Below are 15,792 nucleotides of genomic sequence, written 5' to 3' on the forward strand. Positions count from 1 at the left end.
GCCAAGAAAATGAGCAGTTGAATTCTTCCTTTCCAGAGAGATCTGATCTGACCACAGGAACACTCTGCTCTGACACTTACTCCCTCCTCTGCCTATCCCTTCATCCACAGACATAGAAAGAATACAGTTTTCCATCACATTATTAAGTTAATGTTGTATAAGGCATTGTTTGTTGCTGCTCTGGTAGTCTGTGCCTCCTCCAAGCTAGAGTTTGACTTGCAGTTCAAGTGAAAAATGTCCATGACTACTAGTAGATTTTGGCATAAACCAAACTCTGGTTTTAAGAAACTGTAGCTTAGCCCTACAAACTACTGACCTCCCAAAAAGTATAGAGCGCAATCCATAGTCAGTAGGGGAAAATGCAAGTATTGCACCCCTCTTGGGAGGGACTAACCGTTCAGCACTCAGTCCCTTGGGTCTAGCCTTCAGCAGTCTTCTATCCAAGGAAAGGAACTTATCATTTCTTTTAAGTGACTCTCTTTGACCTGAGCAAGTCTGATTAAATGCATGTAGGATCATAACTATTGCTTGGTCAGATATACTAGTAGTACAAAAGCCTACACTGCTATAATTTGTTGGCCATTACTGCTTTGACTGATGCAGATTTTGAAAATACTAACTGCTCTGCAGATTTAGTTTATTCAAGCTTGAGATAACAGAACTTCCAGCCAGTTTAGGCTGCAAAGCCCACTATCCAGTCTATATATACAGAAGATAAGCAGAGCAGAATCTAGGGAAGCTCTTTTTTCCCCAAATACTGGTGTCAGTGCTTTACCCTAGATGTCATAAAGCAACAATAGTTTCAGCCATCTCTAAAAATCAGAGTGATGCTTTTGGATTAGAAGTGTTCTTACTAAGCCATAGGGCACTGAATGAAGTAGGTACTAGAGCTATGTCAATCTAGACCTGACGACAGGTTGCATAGGCACACTATAATGGCACCCCCATTGTTAGACAGCCAACTGTGATTGGTGTGATGCCCTTTCAGTAAAGACAAGTGAGGCAGCTCATTCCTACAGGCCATCCAGATGATATCCATGCTCTTGTTCAGTTGGAATAAAAAAAAAATCCAAACCCAAACCCTGTTTTAATGACCACTTTGTCTAAATAGCTAAAAAAAAAATTGCCTGGATGCAGAGTTAGACAAGTGCTCGGGACTCTGCCTAAGAGTCATGTTTGCTACACCTCTGGTGGTCAGATGCAGTAGTGTGTAGTGGGAGGCTGGTCTCTTTTTTTTTTATCCTCAAGAGCAAGCAGTATTCAGCAACTTGTGCTAGATCCTGCAAGTAGGAATACTCAGCTGTTTGAAAAAGAATGAGGTTGTTTAATGTGTGATGCTCTTACCAGAAACTCTGTACATTAACATGCTTGGGGAGGACAGAATCCCTGATTAGTTTCCTTGTTGAGAAACCCTTTACTTAGAAGTGTTCTCTGACCACCATTTCCTCTGTATAGCATGACGTCAGCCCCTTTCTGCTTCCTCAAGTGATTTTTAGCACATCTTTTATTGGATCAACTATAGTAGACTTAGACAAGCTGTTTTTAAGTGAGAACACCCATTCGTGTGCGACTTACTTATTAACTTCCCGCCCCCAACAAAAATCCACCTCTTTGGGACAAAGGGTTAAAATGTTATAATTCACATAAATCCTGAACACGCCCAGAGACAGAGACTGTTTTTATTCTAGTTGTGGAATCCTTCATTATACAGAAATGAGAGTTTATTTCAGCCAATAAAGAAGAGTGACAGGTAGATCACAAAGTGCATCACAGTTACTACCAGCACTGAGACAGCTCACCCACAAGTCTGGGGCAATACAATAACCCAACTGTACACAGCAGAGAATTTAACAATCAGCTCAAAAACTCAATATCAGGATTCAGTTAATTTGCTGGGTGTGTGTGTGTATATATATTTATATATATATATTTATATAGAGAGAGAGATATTTGAACCTACTTAAGTATTTCCTAAATTCCACATGGAAGCACAAATGGCTTAAAACACCTGAACATTATAGATTTTGATCTTATATATATATATATATTTATAGATATTTATATAACAGTAAGGATATGTTTCTCATTACTACAATATACTTGTTTTTATTCCTTTAAGCAACTGGAAGGAAAAAAACAGGTTTCACTAGAGTCACAGCTGATATGTGTATGTCACAAAATACAACAGAACAAGCCGTGTGTGAGATGCAAGTCAGACCATTCCAGGACAGAACAGCTAAGAGGCAGGCAGAGAGTCTCAGAGGGAGCAGGGCTACATGTCAAATGGTGGTTTTGGACTCTCTGGGCGGGAGGGACTGGCCTTGCCCGGCCGGCTGGAATTTAAAGAAAGAGACACAGAAGAAAGAAAATAAAAAAGGGAAGAGAAAAGGGAACAGGGAGGGAAACAAAGCAGTAAAAAAAGTTAAAATACAGACAGGAACCATCATTTGAATGTCAGGCAAAGTGGATCCATAACAGAAATAAAAAACAACTGTGCTGGAATAAGAGAACTTAAATCTAAATTGGGGCTGGCACAAAACCTGCAGGAAGGGTGGTTCTTTGGCTCCAGCAGAGACACAATGTTCAAGATACATGGGATCAATATAGTTTTAATACTCTTAATTTTTTTTCTTTACACATGACATTAAAAAAAATCCCAAACCATTAAGAAGATGAATTATGATCCGTCATGGTTACACATTTCCCAAAACACGTACCATCTGCATGCAAGAAGAAAAGGCTACTGGAATTGCACTGCTACCCAAAAAACATTGAACAAGAAATGTGCTTATCCAAAAACAAAGAAATTGCAATAAAACATTTCACAGCAAACTCCCTGAAAATGTCTGCTTGTCCATTTGCATAAGGGGGGGATCAGCAATTTACTCCCCTCTCAGTTTCTGGAAAGTCTGTCAGAGGCTGTGATGTGAGCCAACTATTAGCAGAAGCCAGTGGGTCTCCACCAGCATCATCTCCTCAGCTATAAAGGAGGGCTGAGGAGTAAGTCCATCTGCTCCTTGCACCCTGAGTTGTGTGCTACCTTAGACTTTGCTCTCTAGGACTACACCGATCTGCAAAGTTCCCCCCTTCTTGATCTCCCTGTCTCATTTTAATGCGAGGTTGTGATTGCACTGTTCCCAACAATATAATAAGTTTTGCACCTTAAATGAAACCCACACACTGGACATTTCACCTTTGTTACCAATAATGCCACACGTTTTGACAGTATCATTTATTATTCTTCCGAATCGTGCTTTGTGTTCTTTACTACAACAAAAGAAAATAGCTACATAGCTACAGATTAGTTCTAGGTGCCGAGACACTACAGCTAACCAATGCAGGCAAGACACTTTGTTCAGGCTAGACCAGGCAGGCCCAGTGATTGGATGGACAGCTGCCATTTGGGCTTCATGATGCCCCTGCAGCTGATTGCTCCAAGGAGCCCGTGTACTTCAAGGTCCCACACCATTGTACGAGGACTATTCTATGCTCACAAAGCAATACAGGACGCACGAGAGAAGACGAAGAGCTCAATCACTAGCTAGCGTTTTACGACACACCGGGAAGGGGTGGTAAGAGTTAAAGATGTGGGATGGATGAGAGGAGTGAATGTGCCTGTGGAGGGTGGGGTGGGAAAGCCATGGGCACGGCGCTCGTCGCCAGCTGTCTACAGGCCTCGAGTTATAAATCTAAGAGGGACGGTTCAGCTGGTCGGATTATGGTGGGTCGAGTAGGTGAGGCAGGGCCCTTCCTGCTGTGAAAAAGCAGAAAACAAAAACAAAAAGAGAACACACACTGTGGTTAGCATAGCAGTCACAGTCACAATCACACATGCTTCTCCACTTCATCTGAACCAGGCAGAGGGACTGAATGAGGACCTTATTTTATGACAGAGAGCTACCCATAACAACAATGGGAATCCATGGAGAAGGCTTGCCATTTTGAAAGTTGCTACACATTGAATTCCCTGGTCACCATTAATAACAGGGAGGAAGGAATTCATTGCACAGCTATTACCACCTTCTGCGTAGAAATCTCAAAGCACAAGGACTTATTGCCACTAACTCTACTGGCACAGGAAAGGGAGTTGAGAAGCATGGACACAGCAAAAGAGAAGCTACCATATCAAGCAAGTGGCATGGATGGTGCCCCCTAGGAGACGCTGTCATGGAGGTTACAGACTGCTTTGGAGAGCACCCTTCCTCTGCACCAAGGCAAGAGGTGGTCTATGAATTTAATATCTCAACAGTTGGGAGCATTTGAGAGATTAGTCTGCAAAAACAAACTTGATCCTTTTGTTTCTATAGTCATGTAGCCTAGCAAATATGACTTCCACTGACTTAAGGAGGCAAATTTGGATTGTGATAGCCTTTGCGATGTTCGAGACTTGACTTCATTAGCTTCTACATTTTGACTATTATAATAAGTTGAATGAGCAGCAATTTGATCTTAATGGAAAGGAACGTACTTTGGTGCTACAGGATCTGCTTCCTAAAAAGGGCATAGTCTCTTTCTCTCATCTAGCTAAATGAAAAGGAAATTAAAGGGTCAACATCAGCTTCAAAACATAGGCTTTTTAGAAAGAAGACACAGTGCATATCTTCTCAACATAGAAACACATTCCTTTTCTTTTAAGTCAATGAAAAACACTTGTGTAGATTTCCTTTTAAACATCATCCCCTGCAGCATATGCATCCAAAACACATCAACATCCTCTTAGTGCAGGAAGACTGGAAAATTAAACTGGTCAGTACCAGGCCAGCCCAAGCAAATAAGGAGTCCCTGTTGGTACAGAGTTTGCAACACAGAAGAAATCTTAAAGAATTCATGACCTAACAGTGTCATATTAACATGAAACCAAGGTCCTCTTGTTACTGAGGTTGTTTGCATGGCTACAGTCTTGGAGTTGACAAGCCACAGCGCTGTAAACCTTATTTTGCACTGGCATATACCGGGGTGGGCAATTATTTTGTCCTGCGGGCCATATAGGGAGTTTTGCTGAGCTGTCATGGGCCAGGTCAGCAGCCCCCCCTACAGCAACTCACCAAAACTCCTTATGTGCAATTGGGCTGCAGGTGGGTGGGAAGTGGCGTTCGGGAGTGGAACAGGCGGGTGAGGCTGGGATCACAGGGCAGGGTCACGAGGTAGTGACAGCATGGGGCTGGGGCTGAGGGGAGAGTCGTAATCCACCACCCCAAGATTCTGGGATCTCCCCAGCTCCACCTGCCTATCCCAGGCAAATGTACCAACTTATATATAACCCTCTTAAAGGTATCCACACAACTCTCTGCCAGCTTACAGCCCCAGACACCCAGCCGTGCATGCTGCCCGCACAGGTACCACCCTTGGCAGTGGGCATGGGGCAGATGGGCTGGGGTGCCTGGGCAGCGAGGCTGAATCCTGGGCTGCCAGGGAACGGAGTCCAGCTGCCGCACTGTCCCACCCCCACTGCATGGCGGGACTGGCTGCACATGCCATGGCCTGGGCCGCCCCTCACACCTGGGCCAGATGGGACCAAGGGACCTGCCATTGGCTGGACAAAATCCCTCTGTGGCTGTATTTTGCCCACCCTCGGCCTATACTCAAAAGATAGCTACACCAACATAGTTACAAGCTCCCTAGGCTACATAACTAATTAGTTAAATCAAAACTTAATGGACTTATGCCCAATTCAACTCTGGATTAAACAGGAGTACCTATCCTGATTTGACCCTTTATCTGCCACCTGAGGCAGTGCTATTTTACCATTTGAAACTTTTTTAAAGAAACTGCTGAATGCTGTTTTTTCTTGGACACTGCAAAGCTATTTATAATGCAAAAGAAGCCACCACTTTCCAGGATGCTATACAACAAGTTACTCTTCCAGTAAGTAATACAAATGATGGCACTAAGCTAACTTGAGAATTATTCAACATCTGTTCAAGGTACTTAAAAGTGATACTATTGAATAGTGGGGGAAATTGAGACAGAGGGAGATGACATGACTCAGGGAAGTGATGGCATTGGCCTTGTTTTTGATGATGTTCTTAAAATTTATACATCATTTGTTATAGCTGCTGCCTTAGTGTCTTACCCAAAGCCTACCAAAGTCAGTGGAAAGACTCCCATTAACTTCAATGGGCTATGGATCAAGTCTTTAGCAAGGTGCTATTGCTCTGTGTCACCTACATGCTACAAGTTATCTTTCCAAAGGCTTAGATGCCTACATGCATTTCAGACACAGTATGCATCCCATCTCACAGGATGAAAGCAAAAAAAAATTAGTGTCTCAGCCTCTTGACCCCAACAGTACATGCAAGATTGAAAGGTGAAATACAGAAAGAAATACCATATTTTCTTGCATACAACACATACCTTTTCCCCAATAATCAGCTCCCCAAAATTGTGGTGCATGTCTTAAGTAGCGAAGCTGTTTTTGTCACTGGAAAAGTAGTATGCCTGGAGACCCTGTGTGTGCCATGCAGCTGCCAAGTTGGCTGCTGTTTGTGTCTAGTACAGTAAGCTGAAGGTACAGTCCTGTGTTTACCCTCTCACATCTGTAGTTATTGGCTGAGCACAGTAGCTTGTACATGAAGCAGCAAAGGAGCTGCTGGTAGCATCTGGATAAGACTTATGACATGGACACAATACTTTATTTACAGGAACTTATATAGATTACTTACAGTAAAAATTAACCATCTTGCTCCTGCCCCTGCAAGGGTCTGAGGCCTAGCCTTGTACGACACAGAGCAAGTCCTCCTGGGACTTGAGAATGTAGGGGCCTAACTTCACTATCTATGTGTGGCAACAGGCAGCAGGAACTTCCTACAAGTTCCTGCTGCCTCACCCAGACAGTTTCCTAGGATGCCACACATCCTGGACTCTGTGTTTCCAGGAGAACTTACTTTATGACACACAGTCGCTCAAGACTCTGGAAAAAAATCTTCTTTTCTGCATTCTGCGTTCCAAAAAACAAAGTGTGTTTTATTTGGGGCCAGGTTATTTGCAAGAAAATACAGCAGTGCATAGGCTGATGCCCTTTGCTGCTCGCTTACAGCTCTCAGAAAGTGTGGTGGTTACTACTTTCTGCTTGCTTTGTTTTCTTGCCCATTTTGACTTTGCTCTCTTCTTCTGGAAAACTTTGGTGAGACCTTTAGAGGACCCGATGGTGACACCACAGGAGCCTGAAAAGTGCCCATCAACAAAAAAGGGAAGGGATACTATTTCTCTCAGAGTCTGCATTCTCCCCCTAAATAGCTAGCCAATAGAGATTTTGCTCAAAAGTTAATTTCCTGTGGTGATGTCATCTAGATGGCTCCATATATTGCCAAAGTTTTCAGGGCCAAGATGGAAGTTAAGTGCTGGGGGGGATAAGGTGGAGAATAGCAGAAGTCTTATTGAGGCTGTCATCATACATCACTAAATTCAACTCTCTTGGAAGCCAATAACAAAACTTCCTTCAATTGAAAAGAGAATGGAATTTAGCCCCAAAAGGAAAATGAAGGGGCATAAATCAAATAAATATTTTGTTTCCTTTGCAATTTGCCTTTCAAATCATATGGAAACCTAGAACACTGACCTATCCTTTCTAGGAAATGAAAGAACATCACAAGAAGGCTCCTAATGATGGGCCTAACTGTTAGGGCCAACACTTGGATTTTTTCACCTTAACTGCAAAAAAACCAAACCAAACCAAACCAAAAAAAACCTATTGCTATTTGGATTTAGGATCAAATGACAGTTTTTCTAGATGAGTTCTGATTTCTTTGGTGCTCTTTGTAAACTGGTTCAGAAATAGAAAAGCCTCATAACAGCGTGTCCCAGAACAAGGCACAAACAATCAAACCTCCTTTCTGAGACTCTCCTAGAAAAGCATTTCTATTAGGGCTTCCAATGAGGTCTGCTGGAGGCAGAGGACTGGAGAAAGCTGGTAGCAATTCTAGCACATCTGTGCCGAGTCATCAGTAAGGAGGGCTGAATGAGAGAGATGAACTTCTCAAAGCAATGTGTTTACCCCTGACCATTCACTGCATTGGTTCTCTGTGATGTGGTGCCTCTCAGCCTTCTGGACAGCTACATGCAACAGTAACACAGCCACCATTCACTATGAGCTGGTTGTGAATTCTTAAGGCCTGACCCAGAAAGTGAGAGCATCTGTGATTCCCATTGATTTCCATAGGAGCTGAGGATACTGGCATAATCAGGCCCTGTGAACTCAACAGGAACTGCAGATGATCAGCACCTTTCAGGGCAATGGTTGAAAAATAATGCACATAAGAGACAAGAAGAGTGGCCCTCCTCAAATGCATCTGTCCCACAGCTACCCCACTCTACTCTCTTCCTCATTAACAAGTGCCAGCAAATCTCAGAGAGTACAGGCAGCTTCCATTCAAGTCCATTTCTTTCTTCACATCACGTCCTACCCTGGTTAATATTTACTTAGACAAGAAGTTCATCACTTGAGAGTAAGGTCATCACAAAATGCTATACACCTGGTTCTTAGACACCTTGCTAATTTGGTGTTCAGTAACTACATTGCTACAAAGTGCAGGGAGAGAGAAAGAGAGAGACAGACAGACAGAGAAACAGCTAAGAGCTATGAGGCAAAATGGTAGAGGAACATGCCCTCTTTCTTGGGCAGAAGGATAGGGGCAGAGGGGGGACATCCAGAAACAAAAGAGAAAATCTAAGGCTTGGGGGGTCAAGAAGAAAAGGTATGAAGAAATGTTTGTTTCTAACTAGGGTCAGGTAAATCAGGTGAATGGGAAACAAAGGCAGGGTTGCTCTGCATCTGCATTTAGAAACAGACATCCCTGTGCTGTTAATGATCCAGAACCTTGCCCTCTCTGCCATGGACACTAGTTGGGGACACAAGAGGGCACCTCTGTGGGCAGTCACTGGAATGTGAAAGAGGAGTCTCAACCCACAGCTCCCCATCTCTCTCTGAGAAGCAGAGATAGAAAAGACCTACAAATTCATTCAGTTCATTGCTCTGTCAGTGTGGGATTAAACCAAATAAGAGGAAACTGCTCTTTGCCTTGTCCCTCCATGCTCTCTCTCTCTCTCTCTCTCTCTCTCCCCCCCCCTTTACCCCCAAACCAGACACTCGAGGGTGAGGTTTTATGCTCTAATGATCTTTAGAAAAAAACAAACAAACAGCAGTCAATTGCTGAGGTTTCTCCCAGTTCTCCACAGCTTCAAAGAGCTGCTTATTCTGTGATTGGCCAGCTTTTCTGTTCAAGACTCCTCCCTTCATGGAGCCCTGGCAGAGATGGTTCATTAGACAAGGGAATCTGGTACTACGTAAGAACCAGAAAGGAGAGGTGAGCAGCAGAGTGAGGGGGTGGAAGAGAGAAGACACGCTAACTCATGCATTTCAGGGAAGTGCAAAACGTACCGTGGCTGTCAGTCCTCAGGGGTCACTGATAGTGATTCTGAAAGACAACACGAAATCAACATGGCAGTTCAGACAATTCAAGGCAGAGGCCACACACACTTCCAGGAAGGTGAAACACAAACACAGACATACCGTGCTCTTGCACAAACAAAACCACCCTCGCTTTCCCACACATGCACACTAACAGCTATGCACACACATGCACTCAGCTGCCTGGAAATGCATCCATCCGCTCTCACAGCCAGGCCAACACAAAAGCACAAATGTGCTACCCATGTACAGTCAATTGCGTCTATGCCTACCAAATACCTAAACATACCTATCCATATGGAGCAGACTGCAGTTAAATAGTCACTTCTACACGTGTACATAGAGGCACACACCTACATAGGAGCATACAGACCCTCACATGTGCCCACAAGACAAACACCTATAAGAACACTGCCATGCATGCACACACATCCATATTCAGAGTCACTGGCATATTAAATTGGGCACACACACTACCTTCTGCACACTTACATATACATGGAACCCAGATGCACACTCAGGCTCCTGGAATCTAACAGTCAGTAGGTTCCAAAGAGCATCCATACATACATATACTACCCCAAGGACCTGTGCACTTTAAAATACACTTATGGACTCATAAAACACACTGGCAGGCATAGGCAATGCGGAAGTGCTGACAGTTGGGGAGCACGACTCTGGATTGCCGCCACCACTACTCCTGCTGGATGTCAGGTCCAGCTTGGCTACAGCCCCACACCCCACCATTGTCGCAGAAATCACACCACCACCTCCACTGCTGCCAAGCCCTGGGTCCAGCCAGGCTGGAGCCCTTTGCCTAGAGCCCCGCTGTCAGCACAGAAGTCCGGGGGGGGGGGAAAGGGGGTATGTTCCCCCCCGTATTCCTCTGATGTGTCGCCAATGCTGACAGGTACAGGTCTCAGGATTGGGCTGGCTGATCTGCAGATCTCATTGGGGATTCAGAAATAAAACTGAGAAGGAGAGAGCAGAGATGGCTATTGTGTTATTCAGGTCAGGGTCTCAGTTACATCCAGAAGACAAGGAATCAAAAAATCTAGATTAATAGACTTCAAGGTCAAAAGAAACTACTAGAACATTTAGTTTTTCTCTTGAACAACACAAACTATAAAATCACCCAGTTACCCCTGTATCAATCCAGATATTTTTTAGTTGGACATAAGCTATCTTCCAAAAAGGCAGCTAGTCTTCATTAAAGATATCAGTAGACACAGAATCCAATCCACTTAGAGGTTGTTCCAGTGGTTATGTTGTTCTAGTCACCCTCACTGTTGAAATGTGGACCCTATCTAGTATTAATTAGTCTGGCTTTAACTCCAGTCACTGGTTTTTGTTATGCCTTTCTCTGTTAGCTAAAAAGACCTTCAGTACCTGGTAATTTAACCAAGTGAAGGTGCTTATACACTGTAGTCAAGACACTTGTTGATCTTCTTTGCTATAATAAACAGACCAAGTTCTAGTTCTTCACTGTCTGAACAATTTTGTGACTCTTCATTGAACACTCTCTAATTGTTCAACATCCTTTCTGAAGTGTGGATATCTGAGCTGGGCAAAGTATTCTAGTGCCATAAATGGGAGAAAGAAAACCCTTCCTAACCACTGCCACCCACTTTATACATTCAAGGCTCACATTAGCCTTCTTTGCCACAAAACCACACTGGAAGCTCAGGTTGATTGAGTGGCATCCAGCTGGTCAAGATATTCCAGTCATTATTGATCACTACTCTGCCCTCATCATTATTCACTACTCTGCCAATCTGTCAGCTGCAAGTTTAATCAGCAGTGTTTTTATATTTACTTCTAGATTATTGATTAAAACATTGGATACCATCAAACCTAGTACTGATCCCTGAAGAATTCCACTAAACCCACCCTATTTGACGATATTCCTCACTGACAAATGCTTTTTGTGATCCATAAACCAGCCAGGTCTTAAAGCATTTAACGTGTCCTTTAATGACACTGCATAGTGCTCATTCAAGGTGTTACTATACCTTGCTTATAAGTCAAGCACATTACAAAACTGTAAGTATAAATGCAAAACTGTAAGTATAAATCTGTGCAAGTAAAGAAAACTTATCTCATCAAAAAATAAAATAATGTCGGTTTGTCAAGACATGTTTTCCATAAATAGAGGACCTTGCACACAGGTCCTTCATATGTGTATGCTCAGTGCACAGGTCCTTCATAGGGGCAGGTTTTTTTGCATTGTTTCCAACATACTACAAAAATGGGTCCCAAAAGGTGCATGTTGCTGGTGACTACAGATGTGTGCAGGAGAGTGATAAAGAACTGCTGAAGCCCCTATGGTCAAAGACCAATTAAAAAGACCCTGTTTGTTTGAAGTATGTTTGAATTACACTAAAGAAAAACCCTTCTGTTTAAGAAAATGGACCGTGGTGAGTTTGTATGTGACAACAAATGCATGAGTGTTTGTATATGTCAATTTATGAGTGTGAGCCCAGAGATCAGAGTGTGCTCCAAAAATCTCTACCCTCAAATTCAGATGCTCATATAAAATTAGAGGAAGGTGAATATATCTATATAGAACAGGCATATGCACACACATATACACACACGCACCCATTCATGATCATGCATGCAGACACACATACACAGATACATCTGAAACTACACACAGTTCCTCTCACTACAACTCCTATAGCAAGGTTCACTCCTGCTATAAAGATGACAAGCTCCACTTCATACTCAGACATCCAGTGTAATCCATTCAGTGAGGGAAAGACAGGTGTTAAAAGAAAAGCAACAATGAAGATGGCACTTGTTCACCCATGGCAGAAGGACCAAAGTCCAGGTGCTAGCAGTGAACTTTATTCTATATACAGGAGAGAGGAGAAAGTGCCAGGTGGCCACCTGAATTTATTACTGCATGGAAAAAACCCCAATGACAACGCCAAGGGAGGAGTCTACAAACAGCTGGAAGAACTGAGGAGGGGAGGGAGGGAAGGAGAAAGAGCGAGAGAGTGTGAGTGAGCATGGCTTCGCTATACCTTTGGAAACATTCCATCCCCTCTAAATTAGGACAGTGAATCAGCACAGACCATAATCCCATTTTTCCCCCAATGGCAGGAGATGATGACTATTCATTCTTGGCAAATGTCTAATCAGGTTTCCCTCTTCTGGTCCAGCGTTTATTCAGACCCTCTCTGCTCCACTTAAACGGGAGTAAGACCTATTACAAGAGGGGCAGTAACACAAGGTGGTGTAGAAGGATACAGCATCTTCTAAGAGTAAGGAGTTTGATTTATTTCAAGCTATTCAGGGTATCCTACCAGGATGGCTGGGGTATATAGAATATTTTTCATGAATGAAGGAAATGAAACACACAATGTGTGAAAGCGAGAAAGATGGAAGTAGAGGGAGAAGCATGGGAAATGCACAAAAAATAACAGAAAATTAAAGGCACATAGAGAGCCAGGCAAGAGCACAAGATACACAGCAGAAGCGTGCAGACATCCACAGGCACTGCCAATGGGATTGCTACCCTCTGTGAGGTGGCAGTGAGACGTATGTGGACAAGTCACCGTGAGAGCTGTGTCAGGGGCCAAAAGAAGGAACACGGTGAAGGCACTGAGAAGGTAAAACCATTTGCACGCTAAAAGGAGTCAAAAGAAACTGATCCTCAGCCTCTTCAGACTCATCCGCTTCTGTTCCTTTTCTGGACTTGATACAGTGCCTGGCAAAGAGCTTTCCCTCGTTGAAAAGGCAGCACCCAGAGAACCAGAGTGTTATCATAGGAGAGACACCAGGCATCCTTGGACATACACCAAACACAACCCATCAGATAGGCTGCGATTACAAGAGAGGTGGACAGCCTCTTACGTACAACATCAGCACCCACTAGAAATGGGGCATTTCCACAGTGGAAAAAACTCCTTTACACTCAGACAGGAAATTCTTGTTCATTATTTGTTTTACCATTCTACTTCTTTTGGTTCCTTGGATTGAGGTGAAGGACCCAAATACTAAAATTACCTTGGTTCTTCATCAGCTCCTTCCTAACGCTCCCTTAGCAATGTACTTGTGGCTGGAAAAAGATGCCTTCTTATCCCGGAGTATCAAAATTATACACATGAAACTAGAGTTAAGGGAGATCCAGCCCTACAATACTTATGGTGGTATGTGAAGTTGCATTCCATGAGCTCTATAGTGTAGAAAGTGCCCTTGGGATTCATAGTTCAGTTGAAGGAGTGATATATGTGTGTTTGCAGGAGAAGGACTCTCCCTTTCCACCATATGATCTTATACTACTCTCCAAGCCAGATGGGCAGTGGCATAACTAAAGCATTGATCTGGGGGTGGTGGGTAGCCACTGGAAAAAAAAAAAAAAAAAAAAAAAGGTTCCTGCCGGCAGCCCCATGATCATAATTGGGACTGTGGTAGCAACCAGAAATCACCACTGCCCCTGTGTCTGGTTACATCCTTATGCTGCTGCAGATGGGTACCAGTTGGGGAAGCAGTGGCTAAAGAGGGGCAGGATACAAGGCATTTGCACATCCTGGATGAAGTCCCTTCTTCCTCTCTTTTGAAACAATTTTTTTTTTGGAGAGGAAGAAGAGCTGATAACAAGGTAGATTCCCAGATATGGCCATCATTGGGGCATTACCATGAAACACATTCTTCCAGCCACTCACTGCACTCTCATTCCTGGCAATTCTGGGTTCCACAGATACCAATGTTATTGCTTTGATTAGGCTTGTATGGCACGATGTCCCTTCACTACAGATCTCTCTGGCCCTGACTGAAGTCTCTGTGGAAAAGAGGATGACCATCTGTTTCAGAGAACTGCCTCCTCCCTCTCTCTCCTATACAAGCAAAATCTCAGTACATGAGAAAGAAATAAAGGAAAAACATGATCCCAACTGTAGAGCTGAGTCAGACACATAGGGGAAGGCTTCACATACTCCAAATGGCACTTGCCTGCTCTGTGAGCCAAGGTGAAGGAAGCATGGCTAGAACTGCTACCTGAAACTTGGATTCTCTCCACTTCTGCATAATAGCATTTCAAGACTTACCTGGGGACACCAGGAGGAGCACGGTTGGGCCTAGATGGAACCTGAGGTGGGGGCCCAAAAGGATCAGGGGAGGCACCTGGCCTGGAGGGCACAGGGGGAGCACCACCCAGTGCGGATCCACCAGCAGGAGGAGGTCCAGGAGCCGGGCCTCGAGACAAAGGTCTGGCTGGTGGAACAGCAGGAGCTCTCCTCTGTGGTGTAGGGCTGGACGTAGGAGACCTAACAAACAAAGAGAAGTTCAACTGCAACCACAGGCACATATGATAACCTTCCAAACCTTATGTCACCTTCAAATTCTGTACTGCCTTCAGTACCACTTCAGTACCCATTTTGCCTTCTCTATTCTCTCTTCCAGACACCTCCAACCCCTGAGTCACCTTCCAAATCCCTCAAACAGCCTCCCCATAAGAAGAGCATCCGGCAGCCCAACATCTCCTGCAAGACCCCAGCACTCCCTATATACATTTTCAAGGTCACAGCACCCTCCATGTAAACTTTTAGTATTCCAAAACCTTTCATCACCCTGGAAGCCCTCATATTCCAGAAGGAGGCTCCATCTGGCCCTTAAAGAGGCATCAGGCAGGTCTGTGGGGCTCTCCCCCTGAGCCTCTGGTACCTGCGTCCAGATGGTATGTTCTGCACCTGCAGCCAGGAGTCGTCCACCGGCGGAGGCATCGGGGTGCTGATGGTGGTGGTGTTAATGTCCCCTATGATGTTAAGCGCCTCCTTCAGGGCATGGTACATGCGCAGCATCTCATCACGCCGCTGGGCCTGCTCTGCTGACTCTTCCATGAGGGTGTTTTGATCTCCACAAGAATATAGGTTTGCCAATAACTCTGAGTGGATAAAATCCTTGGTCTGTAACAGGGCAGAAGAAATGGAATCATAGTAACAAAGCCTCTTCTAAATCATTTCACCTGCAAAGGCTTCTTCTCTACTTATCCCTCCTTTCAATTCACTCACCCTCTGATCTACCTTTAGTTTATCACTTAACTCTTTCTGTCTATTTCTCTCCTTTTTCCATTCAGTTTCTCCCACATTCCTTAGAGGGTTGGGCAGCATGATACCTACGTTGTTTATCATGAGATGCATAATGGTCTTAGGCATGAGGTCTCGGATGGTTTTGTTGACAATTCCCATGTAAGAGTCCACCAAGTTTCTGATGGTTTCCACTTGTCTCTCCAGTTGAGGGTCCATGGAGTGCATGAAGCTGTCTGATCCATTTTCTTCCGTTTCATTTGCCTGTAAAGGGAGCACAGAAGGGAGGAGCAGGGATTGGAAAGAGATAAGACAACTCTTCAAAAGAAGAGGGGCCACAAAAGCAAACAAGAA

General features: G+C 44.1%; 1 protein-coding gene across 15 annotated transcripts in view; it reads right to left on the reverse strand.

The window, feature by feature from the left end:
• Positions 1-1,665: 1,665 nt before the first annotated feature.
• Positions 1,666-15,792, reverse strand: part of DNM1 (dynamin 1) — a 102,176-nt gene continuing 88,049 nt past the window's right edge. For 6 of the 15 annotated variants that reach the window (XM_019475593.2, XM_019475597.2, XM_019475592.2 and 3 more), the window contains 4 exons: positions 15,532-15,702; positions 15,077-15,318; positions 14,461-14,679; positions 1,666-3,754 (listed from right to left, as the gene is read on the reverse strand). In XM_019475593.2, coding sequence (XP_019331138.1) covers positions 3,682-3,754; positions 14,461-14,679; positions 15,077-15,318; positions 15,532-15,702 — 705 coding nt within the window. In that variant the 3' untranslated portion in view covers positions 1,666-3,681. Of the gene's footprint in view, positions 3,755-9,376; positions 9,414-14,460; positions 14,680-15,076; positions 15,319-15,531; positions 15,703-15,792 lie in introns of those variants that run through there. The other 9 variants (XM_059715593.1, XM_019475600.2, XM_019475599.2 and 6 more) reach the window with 8 other exon arrangements.

This window comes from Alligator mississippiensis, chromosome 12 (genome assembly GCF_030867095.1).
Source record: "Alligator mississippiensis isolate rAllMis1 chromosome 12, rAllMis1, whole genome shotgun sequence".
Lineage (NCBI taxonomy): Eukaryota > Metazoa > Chordata > Crocodylia > Alligatoridae > Alligator > Alligator mississippiensis.